At 35.2% G+C, this 22,349-nt stretch overlaps 1 protein-coding gene and 1 long non-coding RNA gene across 5 annotated transcripts in view; one reads left to right on the top strand and one right to left on the bottom strand.

Moving 5' to 3' along the window:
• The window catches only part of LOC135430158 (uncharacterized), a 142,551-nt gene that overhangs the window by 38,664 nt on the left and 81,538 nt on the right, over positions 1-22,349 (top strand). The gene's annotated exons all lie outside the window — the stretch shown is intronic.
• Positions 901-18,609, bottom strand: LOC135430155 (BOS complex subunit ncln). Of its 2 annotated transcripts, none has more exons than XM_064684710.1 (6): positions 18,382-18,609; positions 18,245-18,323; positions 7,129-7,597; positions 3,625-3,802; positions 1,343-1,779; positions 901-1,282 (listed from the first exon to the last, which is right to left on the bottom strand). In XM_064684710.1, the coding sequence occupies exons 1-6, from the start codon at positions 18,539-18,541 to the stop codon at positions 926-928; spliced, it is 1,680 nt and encodes a 559-aa protein (XP_064540780.1). In that variant the 5' UTR covers positions 18,542-18,609; the 3' UTR covers positions 901-925. The 2 variants fall into 2 exon arrangements, with proteins under 2 accessions (XP_064540780.1, XP_064540779.1); XM_064684709.1 differs by having other exon boundaries at positions 1,343-1,771; positions 3,617-3,802; positions 18,382-18,607.

Here is a 22,349-nt window from a genome sequence, read left to right as displayed (position 1 = left end):
TGGCAAGAGCTCCTCCAATCAGCTTAGATGGCCTAGATAAATTACTATAATGGTCTTTACCGTCCTGTTAGTCTTTTCGGTGTTATTCTCTAGGCGATATTAGGGGGCATTATACTGGACTTCTATATCCAAAGAGAAAATACTTGCACCTTTGGCTGGTGTCACACACAAACACCTTTGGCATACCAAATTTACTTAAGATTCGCTCTAGTAACACTGTCTGTAGTTGCACCGCCGAGGGAAGCCAATTTCACCCCTTTAGAGAACGCATCGTGGAATGCTAACAGCATTGTGTTGCCGTGCTTTTTATCGCAGAAAGAGCCATCGAAACATGCGGCGGCGCGGCCCTACAGTCGGCGGCCATCGGTATCTGCCTATAACTGTGTGTAAAATCTAGCGTACAAATAAGTCGGGCATAGCACAACCACTCGCGAATGTGGTTGATCCGAGGTGCGCATTGAGTTGCAAAGTTTTTATCTTGAATGGGACGATACCACGTCAATCACCTTTTGCAGGATTGGGGTACTAGGGCTTTCAGAGTGAATCTGCCGCATATTCAGAGAAAGTGCAAGCATATTTCTTAGCGATACCTGTATTTCTCCTCATTTAATTGATTTCCACTCCATGACACGATCATTGCGTTCATTACTCCGTCAGTTAATGGTTTTTGGCTATTCAGATAGTGATTATTTTTATCACAGCCAATACCGCATAGCTTGTATTTTTAATAATATTATGCAACAACCTTACCAGTTCATTAGGGATGCTATATAAAATATTTGGAATAAATCTTAACTGAATTTAATGATCGATATGTTTAAGGATGCCTCATTAATCCGTATATATTTTTCCTAGTTTCCATTAAGTATATACATAATTAATTTGTTTATACACATAATATAATTTTTAGTAGTTCATTGGTAATTTATTTTCGTTTTAAGGCGGTCGGTGATGTTCTAATAGAGCGTCGAATAAAATTGTTTGTACTTGTTGATATTAGGCCATAAAATCTGGGGAAAAACTGAATTGCAAGATATACAGCCGAGAGGTAACTTGATATAGCAATAGTTAGAAAAAGATCAAATATAGCTGGCTTAACACGATAAATACTAAGTTTTGCATCAATGCTGTTATAAAACATGAAGTCAGGCTCACGATCATCTGGTTTGTCATAAAATATTTTAACATTTTTTAGGTACTTTTCAAACCCATCCTTGATGTCGTTATTTTGCAAAATCGATTTTAGTCCAAGGTATGGCCGAATATTATCTTCATTTATTACCTGTAATTAAGACGAATTCAATAAAAATCATATCAACAGATAACATTTAATTGAACTTACAGCATGACCCTTAAAAATATCAGAGAATGGGTCTATTTTATACATGTAGCAAGCAAGCGACTCTGCAATGATCTTTACGGAAGTAATCAGCTGTTCCACTATATGCGATTCATTGTCCTTAAACATTGTCGTTCGAAATGGACTTCCTGGTGATTTCGCCGAAGATAATGTAAACGCAGGATATCGCTTCATACAGAAACGCTCATGTTCCCATGATAGTTTCGAATCGGCCAGGTTGATTTTTTTATGAACTCCCTCAACGGTTAGGTTTTCAGAGTAATGACCAGCGATTGACTTAAGAAGCTTAAAGTAATTGCTTATAGAAGTTTTTTCTTTTGGTGGTTTCGAAACATGCATGTATAACACATCCGGTTGATTGTATATTAAGCTTTGAGTTATCGTATCCAGACATAAAACAAACTCAACATTCTGAAAAGGTAAATGAAAAAATAATGATATTTATTTATTATGACATTATGATTTAAATATTTTTTAAGTACTTCAATGCATATGATTGCTCCTTGTGTGTAGTATAGATGCCTGGAGTTCATAAATGTATACGCATAATATTAAATAATAATAATGTTTTTATATCCTAAACCCATAGAAAATCAGTAAAAGGGGTAACAGGCAGAAGGATGTATTAACGACGCCATAATGTAGATATATTCCTGGTCAGCATCAATAGCGATATGCTTAGATCGATTAGATCGTTATCGATTTTTGGAAACGTTCAAGCTTTCAACTCCCTATTTCTAATAGGTTCTGAGACTGACACGCTACATATATATAGACTGTTTGCATGCAGACCGAAATAGATGGTTATTGATATTGATGCTGAGCAAGATCAAATATTGTTTATGGGGTCGGAGATGCATGCTTTTGCCTGTGATATACAGGTTCTGGATAAAAAAGAAAAATTGTATATAGTCAAAAAAGTTATTGTTCATTAAAATCTATAAACCACAAAATTACTGCCGAAATATAAAACATACGGTAGTGCGCTGCAACCAAAATTTTTAATAAAATTGGGTCCCAAAATTAAAATAATTTGTTTAAAGCATCCTTTTTAGAATATATTAAAGGATTTTACGGTTTTGTTTTGTAACCATATCTTTCGCCTATTATAATCAGGGTTATTGATCGATGCGTTAAAGCAGAGTTAATTAAAAAGAGAGTTTTCGAATTTTTTATTTCAATGTTTTTTATTATGTGGTCAAAATATTCGAATAAGCAAAAAAAGTTTTGCTTACAAGAACACAATTTTCTACCAATTATCCATTACCCCTTTTCGCATATTCATAGCTGGCACAGAAAATATTAATCGAAAACTAAACTCTTGTATAAAAAACTCAGGAATTTTTAGTTTAACTTTCCTTCATACATATAAGCAAAATGCTATCAAAATTTTGGCCACTATAGCTTCTAGAATAGTATAAACATTTCGAATATCTTTCCTTTTATTGCTACCGCCAACACCCCTATCGCTATAGATCAAATAAAAAAACAATTGGAACTAACCTAAAAAAAATAAATTACTAGTTTTTAATACAATCTCTATATATAAAACTGTTTGTCCTGACTGACTGACTGACTGACTGATTGGTGATCAACGCACAGCCCAAACCGTAAGAGCTAGGAAGCTGAAATGTTCACTGTAGCTACCTTATGTGATGTAGGTGCACGTTAAGACGGGGTTTCGGGACATTCCACCCGCAAGTGTGGAAAAATCGCGAAAAACGGTTGTATGTAACTTTTTTTGTTTACCATTCGATCGGCCTCAAACTTATTTTCAAAGATCTTTGTTCAAATTCATTTGAGGGGTGTTTCACACTTTTAGGAAAATCCATTCCTCCTTGGTGGAAATGGAGGTCAAAGATTTGGTGGGTGACGTTTCTCGCTAAAATTCGTTTCCAGAGATCTATAAGAAAAATCATTTGATACGTGTTTCACACTTTTCGCAGAATTCAAACATATTCGGGGGGAATGCGATTTAAAGATTTTTTGGGCGAAGTTTTAAGTTGCTTCAAACTTATTTTCAAAGCTCTACATAAGAACTTAATAAATACGTATTTCAGCGATTTGGGAAATTCCACCCGCAACAGTGGTAAATTGGCGGAAAACGGTTGTATGAAAGTTTTTTGTTCAAATTTTTTTGAGAACATTGATTTTATAACATACGTGCCACGGGCAAGGCCGGGTTATACCCGCTAGTACAATATAAAAGCGTATAGATTCTCTTGTTGTTTATGACATATAATGAACAATAATTACCTGTAAAGCTATATTTTCATCCATTTCTAGCCATTTTTTCGATCCCTGAAAGTTGAGTAACAATCCAGAATCTGAAAGCAAGAATCCCAAGCGGTATTTTGGTATCGTACCCATAGTGGTATGTAGCTTGCTAAATATTTCTATAAGTGCCATTAATACCGCAGAATCAGCATTTAGGGGATAATCCTGAAAAAAACAAAAAAAGTATTGTTTTATTGTTTATAATATGGTTTATATAAAAGATACTTTAAAACACAACCAACAACTAAGGCTATATGAAGAGGTCGTGTAACAACATAATTTAAAATATTCTGAAAGAATAGTCAGCATTCCATCGGTCAATTTATTTTCAATGAAAAAAAAAACGCAGACACGTGTTAATTTATCACGCGTTTTCTTTAATAACCGATCGGGAGTAGATCTTAATGTGCGATAGAATATACTTATATTCTCAAAAAGACGATTATATTAAAATTATGACTTTAATTAATGGGTAGTTTCTATTGATTTATTTATGTGATATATAGCTATGGGAAGGAAGCGAGGGGGAGGGCGACGATAGCTATAAAAGAAAAATACTTGAACTGTAACATAATATACTAGTCTAGAAGCTACATGTCCACTTTAGTGATTCTTACTTTTAAAACTTAAGAGATTTTCTCAATAAAAGGGATTTCGATACCGATATTTATCGATTGCTTGAAAACAGGAAAGGTATCGATTATCGGAAAAAAAAACTCGTATTGTGCAGGCACTAGGAGAACCGACTTTTACTAGTTCATAGGTTCTGCGATCCTTCGGTTCATAAATACGGACGGCAGACAGACTCAGCAATTGATGCTGATCAAGAATATAAATACTTTATGTGGTTGGAGTTTCTTTCCCACTACCCATTTTTAATGGGTTCAGGGTATAAAGATAAAAAGATGCAGGTTCATGAACTTTTTCCCTTTATTCTTAAGCCGGCTGTTGCTGTGTCATACCTGTGACGAAGCAGGACAAATAGGCTAGCCATTTTTAACAATTTAACGGGGTTTTTCAAATTAATTTGCCTGTTTCAGGCCATCAGGTGTGTCTTACCGTAATGTTCAATAAATTATTTTCTTAATTTACCATTGTTGTAGTAGTACAGTTTTCTAGTAGTTTTCGATATTTAATTATCTTTCTAGTTCTTTTCCCAGCAGCACCCTCTCCGACCCACCACTTTTTTAGTAAGGAGCGTCCGTATAAGTCCAACTTGCGACGAACCTGTCTCAGTACACGTCTTCTTGCACGGCAGACACAATTTTTCTTCAGCTGGTGGGACCAATTCTTGAACAGGATCAATAATGTTTAAAGATGTAGGATCCAACGGCAACCCATTTAGGGAACAGTTACAAGAGGCAGTTCTGGTGTGAAAGTTTGTTATGCTAACACTACGTAGATGCCCAACCCCAATAAAAAAATAATCTGATAACAATGAAGCCACTATAACAAAAACTTCGGAAAGCTTTTACCTTGTTGAACCCGGCGGACCCATAGATTCAGTAAAAAGGGGGTTTCTGAACCACAAACGGAGACCAAGGCAGAATCAAACATACCTTAAAACAGAGACAAGAGCTCTGAAGTGTCGGACAACTAGTACCACCCCAAGGGACGAAACTGCCATCCAACATCTTAAAAATGGCTCTCATTAAATTTATAGCCGTGACTTTCAGACTCACTCAGTTCGAGGGAAAATCACCACATCTCCGAGTATTGTATTGTCGTTCTACACGGTTGAAGTCCGCTTAGACCAAGTCCATGCCCTTTGGGGTAAGGGCGAGCAACAGTGTTGGCACTGTTCCAAAGCTCTCAGCCAAGAGACAAGACATGCAAGCGAAAAATTATCACTGCTATTTTGTTTGTGAGCGCTGTGCGTCTACGCCTTATAAAAAAAATAAAGAATGCAACCGCTTTAATCGTGGCACCTGCGCCCAGCATTCAACCAAGGGGCTGCAGTGTTCAACCCGTTTTTTACGAAGAGTATTAAAAATCCCACTTTCCCCGGTTGATAGAGGTCGAAAAACTATTTCACCTCAACTTAAAGACAGGGATGGAAGCGAAGGCAATGTGGCCAAGTCCCCTCCCACAAATAGTGTTTTCGCATCTGCGTGGGGTGACTTGACTAATATATTTGAAAACAAGTAAGAGATTCTAGTCGGGACCTTCCTACTAGGGGATACCCTGAACCCACTTCTTTCAACACCAAATGAAGCTCGCGCTCGTTTGATTTAGTAGTAATAAAAAAAAAATTCTTCCCTTGGCAGGGTCCGAACTCGCTACTAACCGCACCACTTGCCGCCGCCTCTACTCAAGAGCCACACCAATAATTGAGTTTTAACGAGAAAAAAACCAATTAAAATAGCAGCACAGAAAACAATACAATCGCAATTGCAATGCTGTTGATAGAATTCAAAGCAGACGCGCATGAATGTGTGTGTGTGCACATGTATACAGAAATTCTTGGAATTCGCGCAGCAGCTATGCTGCTAACACGTGCGCACATAATTTTTGTGTTTTTTAACCGATTTTAATGAAATTTTCGACAGTACATTTTATTGTAGAATAGAATAAATATTTGTGTATTTTCAAAAATTCAATTGCATATAAATTGTGGCTTAAATTGATGGGCAAAACAAGTTGGATAATTAACTTGATTTATAGCTTTGAGGTGGTAACGGGGAGGTGGTTATAGCTATAAAATGAAAAATAACTAATATATATATACTATTCTAGAAGATACATGTCAAGTTTGGTGACTCTAGCTAATATTATTTGCCGAAATTGCTCACAAAACAGGATTTTGATATCGATTTTTATCGATTACTTGGAAACGGGCAAGTTATCAAATATCGGAAACAAACTCGATCTGCGCGGGCATTGGGAGGACCTACAGCTAAAATTTCAAGTCTCTAGCTCTTATAGGTTCTGATATCCTTGCGTTCATACATACGGACGGACGGTTAGACAGACAGACGGACATGGCTAGATCGACTCGGCTATTGATGCTGATCAAGAATATATATACTTTATGGGGTCGGAGATGCTTCCTTCCGCCTGTTACATACATTTGCACAAATTCAATATACCCTGTTTACCCATTTTTAATGGGTTCAGGGTATAAAAATAGGATGTTAGTCAACAAACAAAATATATATATTTGTATAGAGCTTTTTTTCAATACGATCCAATGCCGGTTAGTAATCAAATGTAAGCTAAGTCGACTATAGGTGATCTAGTACTATCCAATCCAAAAGGTTAACCACTTCACAGGTAGGCCTATGTAGCTATACTTCGAACGATTTGCACATACAACGCCCCTGAACTAATCGGTGAATATATGGAAAAGTTTATTGCACCATACCCGATCATAACACATTGTGGCTTTTGTTAGGGTAAAACACTTAAAACTTAAGTTAAATATATGTAATATCCCCCCGTCTACAACATTTTTATTTTAAACAGATATAATTTCAGGTAATAATACTTACATTAATTACTCCAAAGGTCTTCAAATTAGCTGTTATTAAAATAAGCGGTAAGCCATTTCCTTCTCCAGTACTGTCAATGTGTTGCAGAACAAACTGATTTGGGAAAGATTCGCCTTGAATAACTGGCAATTTACTGTTTTTATTTGCTAAATTATTTTGACCATCTACAGTGACATGGTAGCCATTTGCATTGACTGATAATAGCAGTTGTACAAGTGCAGTTTGGTTTCTGATCTCATTATCAATAGCTGTTGATGTGATATCATTTATAATATGGTCTAACTCTCTATTGAAAGGAGCAAAATATACTGGAACGGGAATGGATTGTGTAAGCATTTGCTGTTCCACCATTAAAACCTGGTCCTTAACTTCACTGCTTAAAGATTGGACATCTTGTGGCAACATAATGATAAGACCCCCAGCCTTTTGCCGGATTTTGTTTAAATCGTTTATGGAAATATCGAGTAACCTAAAATATATTAATTATTATGAATATAGATGTTACATTAAATTAATTTTACAAATAGTTGGTGTAAAACCCACAAAGCATCGCTTGAAAGCTGAACTTTACAATTTAAAAATAAAAGCAGTTTCCATTTATACATAAACAACAAAATTAGTATATAGAAAGGGTCCGAGCATACATATGTGCAAAAAAAAATAGACTGCGGTTCTCTTCCTTCAAACTCACACAAAGTAAAATTAATTCACATAATTAACACATAAGCGTGTATATTGCAGGCACGAAACTCAAATCGTATTGATAATCACTACTACCGCCAGCAATGTTGCTCTTCTCAAAGCCAAATTTTATTTAATGCCAACTGTAATTTAGCCACAACATGTAATCAACATCTACTTGCCACCGCCACTACACGATTGATCAAGAATATATATACTTTATGCGGTCGGAGATGGTTCGTTCTGCCTGTTCATACATTTGCACAAAAACATTATTCCTCTTTTTACCTAATTTTTATAGGTTCAGGGTATAAAAAGTTAAACCAGCAAGGGGACCAAAACACAGATGGAAGCAGAAAATTACGTTAAAAGACGCAAATAGAAAATGTAATTGTGCAATTACGACTTGTAGTCATAATTAAAAACGTGGGTTCTTTAATTTTTCAGTTTATTTTGGCAGCTAAACTCATTCTGATAATTTACAAACAAAAGTCTCTTGTCGGAAGTTCCCGACTAGGGGATACCCTGAACCAAAGACAATATAAACACTAAGATGAGTAACGCCCATACATTTGAATGAGTCGCAAAATTTTTATTATCTATCTGGCTTTTACGACTTCACACGACATGGCAGTCGACTGCTATTTGTTCAGACGAACGAATGCCGAAGTCGCAGCTTGCTGATGCTGACACGAGCAACGAAGTTAGACGCCAGCCTGCCTTCAGCAAAGCTGGTCGATGGTACTTTGCGTCGCTTCGTTTTCGAAGTACATTGAGCGGAAAAGTTTTGAACTTACGAGCGACGCAAAGTACTTTTGCTTTATTAAAATGATACATTATCCTAGATACTAACGATACATTTTACAGAAAAATTTAAGAAAATAATTTTTTTCAAAGCGCATCTTGTGCAATAACTTTGTTAGGCAAATAGCACACATCGATTGATTTCACTTTTGTTTTTGGACAGTGTATGCTCGAGTGAAGTTCTTGTCTCAGCCTATGGAGTGCAAGCACCTATGTTTGTATGTGTAAATTATGCATGCATAACTACATAAAACTATGTATATATGTGTAAAATAAATTTTCGTAGTTTTCTAGCGGTGATCATGCATGACCTATCCCAAATTTGTACTGACATATGAATGCATGTGGTGTACTGAGGTTGGCTCTGTAGAAAATCTGTACTTTTAAGTCGATGCAAATATTTATATAATTTCTTAAAATTCTTAAGGACCACAAGTCTTTAGCTTTTTAGGTTCTGAGATCCTTGCGTTCATACATACGGACGGACGGACGGACATGGCTAGATCGACCCGGCTATTGATGCTGATCAAGAATATAAATTTACTTTATCGGGACGGAGATGCTTCCTTCTGCCTGTTACATATATTTGAACCTTTTTAATGGGTATAAGCGAATTTAAAATTCAGCACATTAACACAGAATAGCATACAATAGCAATTGCAATGCTGTTAATAGAATTTAGTAAGGACGCGCAATGTGTATCCAAATCTGATATGTAGTTTCTACAATAATACATACAAATCATGTCATCCTTCATTTTATTGCTATTGCCACCCTGCAAAGCTATAAATCAAATAAATAAAGCAATTGAAACTACCCACCTATTTAAGCCACATTTTAGGTTGTTGTCATTTTGAGAATATACAAAAATTCTACTGCTGACAATGTCATCAATATCGGGTAAAAAACACAAAAGAATTAAATATTGGCAGGCCACGTTTTTACGGCAGCTTGGACAAACTGCAAAACTTGCAAACTAGTACTGCGCGGGCACGAGGAGGACCTACGTTCATAATTTCAAGTCTGTAACTCTTGTAGATTCTAAGATCATTGCGTTCATATATACGGGCAGTAAGTCGGTCATAGCTAGTTTGACTCGAGAAAATATACTTTATGGGTTGACTTCCGCTTGTTATATACATTTGCCCAAAACTATTATACCCGTTTTACCAATTTTTAATTTGTGTAGGCAAGGACACTAAAGTGAATTTGAATGAGAAGCAAATATTTCTACTTCAAACATCACGCCAGCCGACTGCTCTTTTGCTCTCCAAAAGCCACACGAACGAATGCCAAAATTCGAGGCTTGTTGATGCTGACACGAACAACGAAATCAGTCGCTAAAGTGCCATCAGCAAAGCTATTCGACGATGTTCTGCATCGTTTCGTTTTCGAGGTACATTGAGCAAAAAAGTTTTGAACTTCTGATCGACGTTTAGTACTTTGACCTAATCTTTGACATGCATGCTTTATATGGTAATATATTACCTAAGATGCAGTTTCTAAATTTTAAAGAAAAATATAAATATTGTATCAAATAACGCACATTATTCAATAGCTATCTTTATAAAATTTGTTTTCCCGGTAGGGCTCGAAGAAAACAACAGAATTTGCGCTTGCCGCCGCCTCTACTCAACACCCCCCCAATAATTGAGTCATAATGAGAAAAAAAACGAATTAAAATAGCAGCACAGAAAACAATACAATGGCAATTGCAATGCTGTTGATAGAATTCAAAGAAGACGCGCATAAATGTGTGTATGTACATGTACACAGAAATTCTTGCAATTTGCGATTGCTGCCGCTGATACGAGGCAGGCTAAAACACGTTTTCTTTAATAACTTCTGTGTTTCTTAACCGATTTTGATGTAATTTTCTACAGTAGATCTTATTGTACTATAGAATATGTATTCTTAAAATGGCAATTGCATTTAAATTGTGGCTTATATTGGTGGGCATCATGAATTGGTTTATTTACTTGATTTATAGCTGTGAGGTAGTAGCGGGGAGGTGGTGATAGCTATAAAATGAAAAATAACTAATATATATATACTATTCTAGAAGCTACATGTCAAGTTTGGTGACTCTAGCGCTTATTATTTACCAAAATTGCTCACAAAACAGGATTTCGATATCGATTTCTATTGATTATTTGGAAACGGTGCAAGTTATCGAATATCGGAAACAAACAGCTTAAATTTCAAATCTCTAGCTCTTATAGGTTCTGAGATCCTTGCGTTCATACATACATACGGACAGACAGACGGACATAACAAGATCGACTCGGCTTGTGTTGCTGAATAAGAATATTTATTTTTTATGGGGTCGGAGATGCTTCCTTCTGCCTGTTATATACATTTCCACAAATACATTATACCCTTTTTACCCATTTATAATGGGTTCAGGGTATAAAAAATGTCCATACACGTATTGTTATTTACTGCAATGGCTTTTGTTAGCAAAGAAATTAATTTTGTTAGTTTTCTAGCTTTGACCTATCGCATTCACATATGCATGTTCTGTATTGAGGTTGGCTCTGTGGAGTATGTAGACTGACTGATTGGTGATCAAAGCCCAAACCGTAATAGCAGCGATGCTGAACTTTTTACTGTAGTTACATTATGAGGTGATGGTGAGCAGTATGACGGGGTTTTTGGAAATTCCAACCGGAAGTATGGAAAATATCTCGAACAGGATTGTAAGAAATTTTTTTTTGATCGGCTTCTTTCTCATTTTCCAAGATCTTTCTTCGGATTCAATTGAGCGGTCTTTTACAATTTTTGGAAAATTCGTCCCTTCTTGGTGGAATGTGTATCACAAATTTTGTTGGTGAAGTTTTGCGTTCAAATTCATTGCTCAGGATCATTTGAGAAGGGTTTTACACCCCAATACAAGTAATATTTATAAATATTATTATTAATCTATAAGCATAATATGTAGGTATACTTAAGCATCCAAAAATTGTCGCATTAGTTATGGAATGAAGCCGGGAACTATGATTATATTATTACTATATGAATTTAAGTATAAAGGGCAAGCAGCCGATTTAGATCTTTTAAGTTTGTTTTAATGTAACAGTCGGCCGCCGCTGCAGCAGTGCATTGTCGATCAGTAGTTCAACACCGTTTTCGAGAAGAGCGAAAGCTCCAAGCGCAATTGCGATAGCTCAAGGCAAGTGCTATTCAACATAACCCATCTTCCTAACCTAAAGTGTTGTGTCCAATTGTAGTTACACAATGCTTAGTCCCGTCGTCCGTGAGAGCAATCCAGGCATTTAATATTTTTGTGTTTAGACAACCTTATGCTAAAAACATCATTAATATTCATGGAGCGTCGAAGACAGACTCGACCGTTCTTGGGAGTGCACAGCGTTTTTGCCAGATGTACCTACACGTGTAGTCAGCAACTTCCTTACTAATCATAGGGAATTAGCGTTAGCCGAGACCGTCGAACCTCGAAGGCCAACTCTAACAGCTATGGGACATGCTTCACGCTTTGCCTGGTGTGTCTACACGAGTCGTTGATAATTGTATAGCACTAATCCTAGGGTATTAACGTCGTCGATAGTCGTGAAGGATTATATAAAACTCAATTTTGGCACACACAAAAGAAAGTGAACAATAGAGTGAACAGTGATACAACAAACAATAAGGAATAAGCAAATAAGTGAATAAAAAATAAATAAAAAGGAGAATAAACAAGTGATAATAAAGAAAGGTTTTATGACGAGTGAATGCTTGTGGCTAGTACAGTAAAAAGGTAAAAATATATCATAAAGTAGTCTGCTTTAAGAAAGCTTGCCAAAACCAATTTTTCCCATCAAAGTAAATTCGGTCACTACAACGTTACAGTTCCTAGTCTCCGATTACTCAACAAGCATCACATCCTAACGCTGCTTGTCTGTGGTGGCCGGATAAAGCTTCTCCAGACATGAGACATCCTGGTCTAGCAGTCTGATATACATGGCACCCAACTCAGACATATTCTTCACGGCGATCGACAAGAGTTGTTAAGCTATCACAGCTGTTTCGCATCAGTCAACCCTTTACGTGTGAGTTCCGCATCCTTAGGGTAGATGGTCACCTAAAAACTCTTCACTGGATTGCGAAACTTGCCATTTAATAATTCTTCTTAAAGAACGCTTGACTGGCGCTAGAGCTCTCTTTTGCTACTCAGCTATGAGGTCTGATGTGGACACTAGGTCGTTCAAATTAAGGGTTTCAGCTAAAATAATTATTAACATGTGCTGTAAAGACTTCTGGCCGAAACACTTAATAGTAAAAGAATACAAATCCTTAAAGTAAAGTCGGATTTTATTACCGCTTTGTCTATAAGCGCCTTACATTTAGTTGCTGCGTAAAAAATCAAACAAAATCTCTGAGGCTTGTCTATTAAAATGTTACGGGTCTTAGTTCTAAGATTTCTAGCCTTTACGTAGATTTATTTGCTTTCAATTTCGATATTATCGCTTTTATAAGTCTAAGTCTAAGAGACTTGGTTAAAACCGGACTTTTCTGATTACATAATATTTCCTATTTGCAATGCCACACATAAAAAATGTGTTAAAGCTTGCCGTATCGGAGGATACATACATATAGCTGTTGAATCTGCTCTTTCGTATGAACTCAATAAGCTTCCCTGTCGGAGATCCGAGTTTGTGAATGTAAAAATGTGATTTGGTAGGTGTTACGTTTCTTCTTCCAGGCTGTTATATTCCCTCGTTATCTAACACGTCTATTTACCTAACGCATGTCGGCTCTATAAAATCTATATCCTCCGTACATTCCTATAATGCCATCATCGTCGTGCTTGACAACTTCCATATTCCAAATGTTGCTTGGTCCTCAATCTTTCTGTTGCCTACGTCACATGAACATATCTATATGACTTGATCTACAGACATCATGTACACCGATTTTCGTTCACTTAATCGCTCCTATATACTTCACAAATTTTGCTTTCTAGGCTTTCCACTCAGTCTTTTCATATTCAGAGTGTCTGATTCTTTTCACCAAAAAGTTTAGTTTTTAAAAAACATGTTCTAAATATACTCATGTGACTTTTGTTAGTTATCTTGGCCAGCTGCTATATACTCTTCCCCCTAATGATATTTCGATATTAATGCCTTTTAGTATTGGCGTCAAGTTTACCTTTTAAATCGAAACTGCTCGAAATTCAAGATAGTACCGGCAATAGTGTTAATGATCAAGGTGTCATTACTTTAAATTAGTCTCTCAAGTTACATCCGTAGTCCGTCAGGCTATGACTATTTTGGGTTTTGTTAAGCAATGGTCCAACGAGTTTGACCATCCGTAGACGACAAAAACCGTTTTGTATCTATCAGCTTTATTCCTGTGCTTGCCTTAAGTGTACGGTTCCCCAATATTCCATTTCAAGACAGAATTAAATATATACAGAAACAATTCTTGTTATTTGCCTTTCGTGGATTAAACTGGGATGGTAGATTATTGTCCATAGTGTTATCATTCTCCAACAACTTCCTGATGATTACTCTCCCGTCTTTAAATAATATCGGGTGAAACCGACTCAAATAAGCAATTAAGTTTCTCTGCTACTATGTATGACTTAAAAATTAGGGAATAAGTCGATAAAAATGTATATTTACATTTATATACATTATTGTATTAATTATGCTTCGTTTAAGATATTTAACATTAAAAGCGATGAAGAATAGCTGTGATATTACCAATTAGAAAAATTACCGCGGTTGGTATTCCTCAATCTCATCTATTTATGTGAAAACGCTTCATAATATTGTCAAACTTTCGTTTATTTAACTTTTGACACGCTTTTGCACCCAAGAACGTATCAAATAAATTTTCACAAAGATCTTTGAAAGTGTTTTGAAGCCGATCGGATGATAGGCAGAAAACTTTTAGAAAACACGTCTCAAATGATTTTTCCTTTAGATCTTTGGAAACGAATTTGAGCGCGAAACGTCACCCACCAAATCTTTGACCTCCATTTCCACCAAGGAGGAACGGATTTTCGAAAAGTGTGAAACACCCCTCAAATGAATTTGAACAAAGATCTTTAAAAATAGTTTGAGGCAGATCGAATGGTAAACAAAAAAGTACAAACGTTTTTCGCGATTTTTCCACACTTGCGGTTGGAATTTCCCGAAACCCCGTCTTAAAGTGCACCTACATCACATAAGGTAACTACAGTGAAAATTTCAGCATCTTAGCTCTTACGGTTTGGGCTGTGCGTTGATCACCAATTAGTCAGTCAGTCAGTCAGGACAAACAGTTTTATATATAGAGATATATATATTTAGTTTTCTTTGAATTTTCAAGCACATAAATCGTATAAATAGTAACAAAAATCAAAATTTCCTGTAATCAAAAAGCTTTAAAAAATCGATAAAAAGCTTCTCGAGTAACGATCAAAAATACACACTAACCTCTGAAAAAAAAAATATTTAAAAAATACTAGATATGAGAAATTACAAATTTTACTACGGAAAATGTTTAGTCTTTTTTCGCCATAGAGAAACACATACGTATCAGAAAAAAAAATTTTTTTGTTAACAGATACAATTTGGCTATTACCTTATACTTATAATCACAACCAAATTAACGATAGGAACTATTTTGGCTGATTTCCAGATTTCAGAAAGATTGATGTTGAAATGGAGTTGCTAAAAATTTGGGTTAGGTAAGGCAAGATTTTGATAAATAGGATTTTAAGAAACTTTTAAGAATACACAGTACGTGATGTACTCAATTGATCAACACAAATAAATGTAAAACTAATTTTACAGTTGTTAAGCGGTGTACGGCATGACTTGTAAATTACTTCCGGAGTCACGTAAATTTTTAATTTTATTATTAAATTCATTTATATCAAAAGAGGTGAACTCTTTATTTTTCGCGCGTCTGTTTGTTTGATATTCCACTTTTCAGTTTAGAAGAAATTATCAAATTAAGTACGACTCTTCTTCGGGTTTGAAATAGTCTATGACATTTTCTATTTTGCGTTTTCCTGTTGAACTTTTCATATCTTCACCAATTTTACATACATTGCTTAACACGTCTGCGCTCTTTGACGGGGAGATTGAAATAGTTTGACTGATTTACAGGTGGTGTATGTGCAAATGAGCGCAATATTCTGTGTCTGTTCTGTAGTTCAATCGTTTTTGCTAGGTGTGTTTATTATATGTAGCATTTGTAATGTATTTCGTCTGTTGTAGTGTGATTCTCGCTGTAGGATTGTTGTCTATATTGTATATTGACCAAACTCGGCATTTATTAGTTTTACTATGCTCCTCATATATATAGGAACGATCGGTCGAAATTAACTCGGCATTTAGAGATTTCACTCTGCTCCCTACATTTATGCTAAATCTTATTTACATCGGACTACTATATCATAGCTACCATAGGAACGACCGGTCGGAAAGTAGGTTCTTGCATGAACAACTTTTTTGTTATTCAATATATTTTGACCAAACTCGGTTTTTAGAGATTTCACTTTGCTCCGTTCATTTATGCAAAATTTTATTTACATCGAACTACTATATCATATAGCTTTCATAGGAACGATCAGTCGAAAATTAAGTTGTATTGAAAACTTTTTTGTTTTTTAAGATATATTAACCATACTCGGCGTTAACTATTTTCCTGTACTTCTTAGATACGGGCGAAGCACTATGAGCAATAGGAAAAGGCTGGGTCTGCAAGGGTATTAAATCTTCGGCGTGCCAAAGATAGCCCTTCTTTCTCGTTTAGTTTGGACTTTGATTTGCCGTTGTAAATGCTATTGCAAGTGTTATTGTTATTCCCACATGGTATATGTTACTTTTGTCCATCAAGAAATTTTTGGCTTTCTCTTGCTAAAGAATGTTACGTATTCGTATTCTTATGCTACTTTTATTTCTTGTTTATAGTTGCTACTCAGACTGCTGTCTGAGTTCGCAATTCATTTTGATAATCGTGGTACATATGTTACTAATTTGTATATTTAGGGAGAACTTGTTACCTACTTAGTGCAGTTTTAATTACATTCTGTGGGAAGTAATTTTTCGTCGTTTTTTTTATTTTTTTATATTTTTATATGCTATATTTTGCCCGATATGTTGATCATTAGTTTCATACAGCTTAGGAATGTATTTATTACCACACTTGTAAGGGTGTTTTATGCTACTTAATTTTGAGTGAGATATCAAATCTGCTTAAAAAGTTAAATTTTTTTTGGTTGCGCACGTCTGTTTTGTCCGTTACGGCAAAATGATCATCTACATATTTCGATAAAAATCTTGGTTATTTTTGATTTGATAGATTTTACATTTTGTTTTGCATTGTGTCAGCGATTACTCTTGAATCCGGTGATCGCATTGGCATTCTTTAACTTAACAGTCCTTAGTACTCTTAAAATATTAAAATTCTTGAAAACCTATATTATATTGTCTATTTAAGATCATAATTTTTTTTGCCCATTTAGAAACATTATCATTGCATGATTGTTCGTACTGGAAATACTTATGATATCCAGCATAACTGATTTTTTTAATATAATAGGAGTCAAAGTATATATATACAAGATCACCATCAACAGTTAATATAGCCATATCCGTCGGTCTGTTTCTATGTTTCTCTCAGTTTTAAGGCTATCGCCTTGAAACTTTGCACAGGTCCATCTATCATATAGCTGTCATAGGATCGATCGCTTAAAAAGTGGGTTCCTGTATGGAAAACTTTTTTTAGCAAGATATATTCTCATATATATACCAAATCTTATTTAAAACGGACTAAACACAACTGTATGTGTGTATGTATGTATATATGTAGAGTTGAAAATTCAGAAATCCCAAAAACTTCAATCTTGGAAAATTTGAGTCGGTAAGCAACCAACAGGCACACAAACGCATAAATGCTTGTAATTAAGGCGTAGGACCCTTACCAATAATTCTCATTGACGTGGCAACCCCTTTCATTATTTTAAATGACTCAATTTTTGAGCATTGTTGCTTCTACAGACACATACACATTTAAATGGTCTTAAGAAATTACTAAGAGAACTGAAAGTAAGCCACAGTAGTTTCTTGTACTAGGGGCACAAAAACAAACATGGATCACACAAAGAATATGGCTCTTAATCTCTGAGCAAGGCAAGGGTAATGCATAGAAGAATAGCAAAATTTTGTAAACGTTAGCAAAAATTTGAGTTTTGTTTTGCTTATGAATCTGTCTTAAGCTGGTAATTTATTATTCTTGTCTACACGATGATTGTCTTCATAGTGTGAAAGTTAACATTTATATTTAAACTGGGCCAAAACAGACATAACAAAATAATTGTTTCAATTTGCGAAGAGAATTACAAGTATAAGCATACTTATGCGCACTATGTATATTCGCCGAGCCTCTGGATATAAATATAAATAAATATAGAAGGTAGTTTTCGTAAAAACAGCCCGGCGCTGGTTACGGAACTACATACATATGTACATATGTGTTTTAATTTCTTAACAAACTATCTGAATGACCCAATTAGATTTCATAATTTATAAAAGAGCAATATAGTTTTTGTTGTCCCAGCTAAGTTACTCAAATTTTGTATAGAACTACCAAATTCGGCCAGTTTACCGTATCAAGAATTTTTGGTTCTTACCTTGCCAGAACACAGTGTCGACCTGTACTCCAAGTATACAAAGATTTAGCTTCTAAGGATATAGCTGAAGATCGAGAACCTATAAAATGTTACACAAAATTATGATATTTGTATTTTTTATTTAAAAACTTATTTACCAAAATATTCGCCATTTACATCAAATTTAACCATTGACATAACTTGAAATTCACTGGCATGACATGGAGAGTAAATTATTAATATCGGCAAAGTGAGAAGAAGACAATAAGGCAGGCCGCCACGAAAGATGTCAGCCAAGTTGTCAGCTTCATTAAACATTTTATATTTATTACAGGTATATCTTAATTACAAATAACGTGCCACTACTATGTAACCTTATTTCTATTTGGCACAACAAAAACTATTCGTGAGTGACGAGAAAGTGCATCATCGAATAGTGTATAGTCGTCGATAATTTTGGAATGTGGAAAAGAGACATCCTGAACTGGTTTGTCAACTCAATACGATATTATCGATTAGAATGACACTTCCTCATTCAATTGCATTCGCTTATAGCATTTGCGGAAGAACTTTGTTTTCTGAATACAATTTGCCACCAAAGTATTTTATATTAAAGAAAAGTAACAATTTTTACACTATTTCGAAACCTTTATCAGAGAAGGTGATAGCTGAAAGTTTATGCAAAATCCTAAAAACCAATAAATCTAAATATGAGAGAAGAGGTCTCGAAGCATCGGCAGCTCAGTTGTCGTGCCTAGTAAAATTTATACGCCATTTCAGCTGATCATTTCATTAAATTAATTAACATCCAATTATTTGAAAAGAATTTTTTGTAAAAGTCCTTAATCGAATATCTAGTACATCAAGAACAAATGAAATTACTTGAAGCGATTAAGTAATTTTGAAATTTAAAATAATATAAATAATATAATAATTTCTAATTTAGTTCGGTATGGAAATGTTTAATGGTCTACGCAATCTATGACATTTCCTTGAATAGTGAATAGTGTCAGTTCCTGAATAGTGTCAGATCTCATACCATCATTGATCTCTTCGCGGTTCAGTTATAGGTGTCTGGTTTTAGAATAATTTTATTGGAAATTATAATATGATTTCAGCCTATCTGAAAGCTTTAGGCGAGAGACGTTGTCTAGGTCGCCGCATGGATCTTGGCCATGAAATGGTCGATCGTGTTTCAAGTGCACATAAATACCAATATATATTAAAGAGCATCTATTTATGTGTACATTTATATGTTTAATAAATGCAATGCATATGCATGACTAACCTACACCTCATATTAAAAGATTAATGTAATTAATTTAATTTTGTATTAAGCGACCTTTCCATTTTATAATTGTCTGTTTGGCTGGCTCGAGGTCCGGGGTTTTTTTGCAATAGCGTGTACATCGGTACAACAAAATCCAAACTAAAAACAAGAATAACTCAACACAACTCTGACTTCAAATTAAGACATCAAAATAATATACAAAAAACAGCACTTATGACCGTTTCAACCTCCACGTCAAAGAGCGCAGACGTGTAATATATTGGTTTCATTTCAAACTAATGGCATTATCATTTTGTCTTGGATAGAAAAATACCCCGAACCTCGAGCCAGCCAAACATACAATTGTAATTAATTTAAGTTACAATTATAAAATTAATCGTGACTTAAGATTAAATAAAAAAGGTGTTTCTTATTGTATAGTATAATACATTTTTAAGTAAGTATATAATACATTTTTAAAAAGTTTTTACTTTAACTTCTATGTTACCATTTTCTATAGTGAAAATGGATATTGATAAGGATTGAGTAATATTATTTAATTTACTATATTAACATAAAAAATTTGAAACATGAACTTTCTCCTTTTTTTTGTATAGTTGATTAATTTTGCTTTTGAAATTATAACCAAAGTACGGCTAGTTTCGTTTTTTTTAATATTTTCTGCTCTGTTTTTTTTTTCTTTTTGCCTGTAGCCATTTTGAATATTGTTTTAATCTATTTTTTTTTTAATATTTAATAATTAATTAAATTTTTTGATTTATTTTTGCATTATCTAACATTGTCCTTTCGTTTTTGTAAGCTACTTCTAATATATATTTGTTTTCGAACAGTTGGTGTTTAAGCTCATTGAGCTCTTCCGGTAATTGACATGCCTTTTCCCAAGTTGGTGGTTTTGTACTACTACAGAGGAGGCAATTTAATTTAGCGATTCTCCTCTTTATTTGATTGGTAGGACCGCCACGTCTCGTGTGCGTTTTCCTGTTCAGGCTTTTAGTCGGATAATGACGATATTTCTTTAACGTGATGTGCAACGTCATCACGTTAGATTCGGCAAAAAAAAACATACAGTTTCTGTTGATGTTGCTGATGCCGCAGTTCCCTTTGATATTATTGATGTGTATTACATATTATACTGGTGAATTTTTAAAGTTTTCACTATTTTCTTAAAAAATGTATTTAACCATGTATTAGAAAAATTTTGTCCGGGCGCCATGTAAATCAATACTCGTTGTCGCCGTTATGAGGTAGGTTTTAATAATGAGCTTATTGGAAATCATAAAAAGCGCTTAGCCTAACGGAGAGCTACATATGTCATCAACCAGAAGCGGCTGGCCTGCTATGTATGTACATTAATACATAAGGTCTCTAAGTCGCACAGCCGCATGGATCTTGGTCATGAAGTGGCCGATCCTATTTCAAGTGCACATCTATATATTATAAATTATTTTTATAAAAATCATATATTTGTGGCATATATTTTTTTATATTTTTTATATGTTTGCAGAGCATATATAAATTAAACAATTGCAAATTGTTAAAAAAGAACATAACTGTTTATATTGAGAGCTGCTTAAGAGCTGATTTGAAAAGTGTTTGATTTAATATTAATTAGCCTTGAACTGCTGCTGCTAGCGCCATTGCTGCTTGGTCATTCCACTCAATTCGATGGTGTTGCGTCTTCAGGTTCGAGCCTACGGTGGCGCTGTTCCCCGGTGGCTCTTTTGAAATGTGCTGACTTGCTCCACTTACCGATTATTGGTCATGCAACTTGGCTGTGATCGCTGGGTTTAATTGCATAAGTGCTTTCTATTGATGTTTATAATAGCTGTTCTTTACTTCCCCCCTTTTTAAACGAGGACGTCCTCGGACGCGATGCTATAGAGTGTTTGCTCCTGGTCGAACAGCATCTTCGGTGATATGCTGCAAAGATGCTATTAAAATAAAGAGTGTGATTGAGAGCGTAAAGTTTACGTTTTTCGTACTTGTGTTGCTGCTCCTAAGGTTTTCCAGGTATGGTTGTACGTACTCGTCTTCTTCTATCCCTACCAGAGAGGTGAAATGGATTAGGAATGTTCCCTTCAAGTCCATTTTATTCTTATCGACACGTATTGTTGAGCACAAGTCTACCCTTACCAACCACTAGCATGGAATTGCTCATGAACAGGCCAAACCCTTTAATAATTTCACACGACTGATTACTCGAAAGAGTCTGCGTGTGCACAAGTAGCTAGTGGCAAAAATTGAACATTTTCAATTTTTGGTCTTTTCTTAGAATTCTTCGACAAGCCGATGATGAATTACCCGTGCATAAGTACGACAGTAAACAAAAAAATCGAATATAAATTAATTTTAAATTATATAAATTAATAATTAATATATCATTTGGGTCATTTAAGTTTTTATTAAACAAAAATAAATCAGATCCTTCTCATTATGCCTGACTGGACGATGAAATACATGATAGAGCATCTGAACGTGTGTGCCTTTTCCTACCACAGGCACAAAAGACACACAATTGTGTGCTATGCAGGGAGAAAGAGATGCACACAAGTGCGCAAAGCACACTAAAAGCGAACATACATATATTATGAAAAGGCATCAGCCGCAGCAACGTTGTGCGCTGAGCGAGATGCGGCTTTATACTGAACGTTCGGCTTTCGAGGCCGGCGTTCGTCTGCCACTCTCAGCAGTCTTATTCTCTCTGGGCATAACAAAATGGTCGCAGGCACCCTTGGGCTCACTCGTTGCAATTTATCGTGTTTCTATTATTCGGCTGTTTTACGTATCTATGCATTGTATGGTTAGTGATACTAGGTACTTTGGCAGATCACATAT

Source organism: Drosophila montana, unplaced genomic scaffold (genome assembly GCF_035044405.1).
Source record: "Drosophila montana isolate Dmon_TW-CO22-7 unplaced genomic scaffold, ASM3504440v1 contig_2956_1, whole genome shotgun sequence".
In the NCBI taxonomy this organism is placed as follows: domain Eukaryota; kingdom Metazoa; phylum Arthropoda; class Insecta; order Diptera; family Drosophilidae; genus Drosophila; species Drosophila montana.
Note: the sequence above shows the minus strand (reverse complement) of the source record. Positions and strands in the feature narration are given on the sequence as shown.

Coding starts and splice junctions, on each gene's coding strand:
- LOC135430155 (XM_064684710.1), bottom strand. CDS start 18,541: ATGTTTAATGAAGCTGACAACTTGGCTGACATCTTTCGTGGCGGCCTG. Junction 3,803..7,128: donor AGACCTTTGGAGTAATTAAT/GTAAGTATTATT, acceptor TGTTTTTTTCAG/GATTATCCCCTAAATGCTGA. Junction 1,283..1,342: donor ATATTTTTAAGGGTCATGCT/GTAAGTTCAATT, acceptor TCTTAATTACAG/GTAATAAATGAAGATAATAT.